Source organism: Berghia stephanieae, chromosome 3 (genome assembly GCF_034508935.2).
Source record: "Berghia stephanieae isolate SIO BIC M18660-M18661 chromosome 3, UCSD_Bste_1.3, whole genome shotgun sequence".
Lineage (NCBI taxonomy): Eukaryota > Metazoa > Mollusca > Gastropoda > Nudibranchia > Aeolidiidae > Berghia > Berghia stephanieae.
Window position 1 is genome coordinate 40,110,494 of NC_088362.1, and position 2,500 is coordinate 40,112,993.

The 2,500-nt window shown below is 34.8% G+C and overlaps 1 protein-coding gene across 2 annotated transcripts in view; it reads left to right on the top strand.

Moving 5' to 3' along the window:
• Positions 1 to 2,500, top strand: part of LOC144967707 (phosphatidylinositol phosphatase PTPRQ-like) — a 114,344-nt gene that overhangs the window by 93,181 nt on the left and 18,663 nt on the right. For both annotated transcript variants that reach the window (XM_078905249.1, XM_078905250.1), the window contains exons 23-26: positions 540 to 642; positions 1,473 to 1,546; positions 1,936 to 2,077; positions 2,482 to 2,500. The exon at positions 2,482 to 2,500 is cut by the window's right edge and continues 62 nt beyond it. In XM_078905249.1, the coding sequence (XP_078761375.1) occupies positions 540 to 642; positions 1,473 to 1,546; positions 1,936 to 2,077; positions 2,482 to 2,500 (338 nt within the window). The remainder of the gene's footprint in view (positions 1 to 539; positions 643 to 1,472; positions 1,547 to 1,935; positions 2,078 to 2,481) is intronic.

Consider the following 2,500-nt stretch of genomic DNA (forward strand, 5'->3'; position numbering starts at 1 on the left):
TGTTCCCATGCGAAGCCTTTCCATTTTCACTCTTTTGTTAGTATTTTACGACCATCGGCTTCAGGCAGCCCTTACCGTTTTCTAGTAATGGTAGTTGTATTAGTAGTAGTATTAGTAATAGTAGTAGTAGTAGTAGTAGTAGTAGTAGTAGTAGTAGTAGTAGTAGTAGTAGTAGTAGTAGTAGTAGTAGTATCAACAGCAGCAGCAGTAGTAGTAGTAGTAGTAGTAGTAGTAGTAGTAGTAGTAGTAGTAGTAGTAGTAGTAATAATAGTAGTAATAGTAGTAGTAGTAGTAGCAGTAGCAGTAGCAGCAGGAGCAGCAGCAGCAGTAGTAGTAGTAGTAGTAGTAGTAGTAGTAGTAGTAGTAGTAGTTGTTGTTGTTGTTGTTGTTGTTGTTGTAACAGTAGTAGTTATTGTAGAAGTGGAAGTGATGTTTATTATCATTATGATGATGGTGATCATCATCATTACTGTTGTTGTCATCAGTGTTATTGTTAGGCTGCTAAAAATTAGATAATTGGACATTCTTGTCATCTACAGAAAAGCCTTCTAATTATGTCATTGGCAATGACTCCACTTGTTCTAAAGACTCAGCACAAACCGAATACTGTAATGGACCACTGCCCTCTGGAAAAGAAATTGTGTAAGGATGTTCGTGAGTTTTTATTCTTCTTTATTTTTTCGGAGAGGATTGTATTGTTTGATTCCTATAACGGTCGATGTGACCCAACGGTATGGTCTTCTCTTCCTAAACTAGAGGTACTGGAATCGACCTATACCTGATTTATTATGTACCTTTGAGAAAGTCATTTCACACTAACGTTTTTTTTTCAAAATGTAGTGTACCAAAGAAGCAGAGATTTACAGCTGACAGTTTCTTGCGTTTGAATTAGACAGTAACAAATGCTTCCAGTCTTTTGGTATAACTATATTAAGCCAACTTCTCCATAATTGCTGATTAGCTAGAAAAGCCAGTGAATGTCAAATTTAGTGTCTACATTCAATCATTTCTGTTAACGTTTTAATTGAGTGTTTTAGCTGTTGTTAGTATCTCTAGCTAGATGGAATATTTCCACCGTTGTTGGAATTTGTTATGACAGAAAACACCAAATGATAGACAATTACATGAACCTCTCAAGCCAAAAGGGAGAATGGTATTTCATTGCCCAAAATTTGTTCTCAAAAGGATGTCATATAACGGCGAACCTGATGCTTAAAACTGATTTTAAGCTTATCTTATAGTTTGATTAAGACTAAATGCCTTCATTGTGGAGAGTGGATTATATATTTAAAGCTTTAAACCATCTGAATTCCACGATTCTCATTTTATGATTAATTGTTGTTTTTTGCCACATAGTTAATTCCAAAAAGAAGATAATATCAGTAAACGAGGGAACCACCAACAAGTTTTCTTTGAAGATGAAAAATATTATTTTTGAAATGATATGGGTCCCTATTTTCTATTGTGTTTAGGTTGACTGTATTTGCATGTACAGAAGTTGGGTGCCAGTCTCAATCAACAGCAGGACTTGCACTGAAAACTTTAGGTACTGTACGTCGTCGGACTAACTTGGTAATAGATCCAGATCCAAAAGTATTCTAGATAAATTCTCTCTCTTTCTTTCTTCTTGTCAAAGTTCACAATTTTCACTGATCTCATTTTTTCTTCTTCCCCCTTTTCACTTTCGTTGAGATACTCGTCTCTTCTACGTTCACTCCCTGATCAATGTCATCGTCCTTCTAACTCTCTCAATTTTACTCTACATGTTCCTTATTCTATTCTACACCACTTCAACCATCATTACCACCGCCGCCGTCACCACCACAATCATCATCATCATCATTATCATCATTATCATCATCATCATCATCCCCATCATCATCATTATCATCATCATCACCCTCATGGCCATTATCTTCGTTATCATTATTACAGATCCTGAGGGAGATGAATTAACTGTTAAAGAAGACAGTGATGAAATAAATGCTGAGATTATTATCATTGCAACATGTAGTGCCCTTGCCGTAATAATAATTGTTTCTGTTATAGTCTGCGTCAGGATGCGAAGACCTAAACGGTAATGGAAACTTCCATTTATACATGACGATTTAATTCATAACACTTAACACTTCATTGCATTTGAGATCTAAGGTAACAAATACGATGTTTTGTCGGGATGATTTCGATATACTAAATTTTTAACGTATAGTAAAACAATGAGACGGGTTCAATTTTATGTCTTTTATTGAAGTGGATTAACTTACTTTCTGAGAGTGACAAAATTATGTACATTTTATGTTAACTTGTCAAATTTGGTAAAATTCAGAGTTAGAATATCATGTTATTGCCGTATATTTTCTTGTACGCAAACAGTAGCTATACATTTCATGAAAGGTGATGTTTCTAGATTTTAAACATGAATATACCTTTAGTAACATTTTATGTACTTTTAGTAATTGTTCATATGTTGCTTCTAACCAGGCCTCGGGGAGATCAAGAA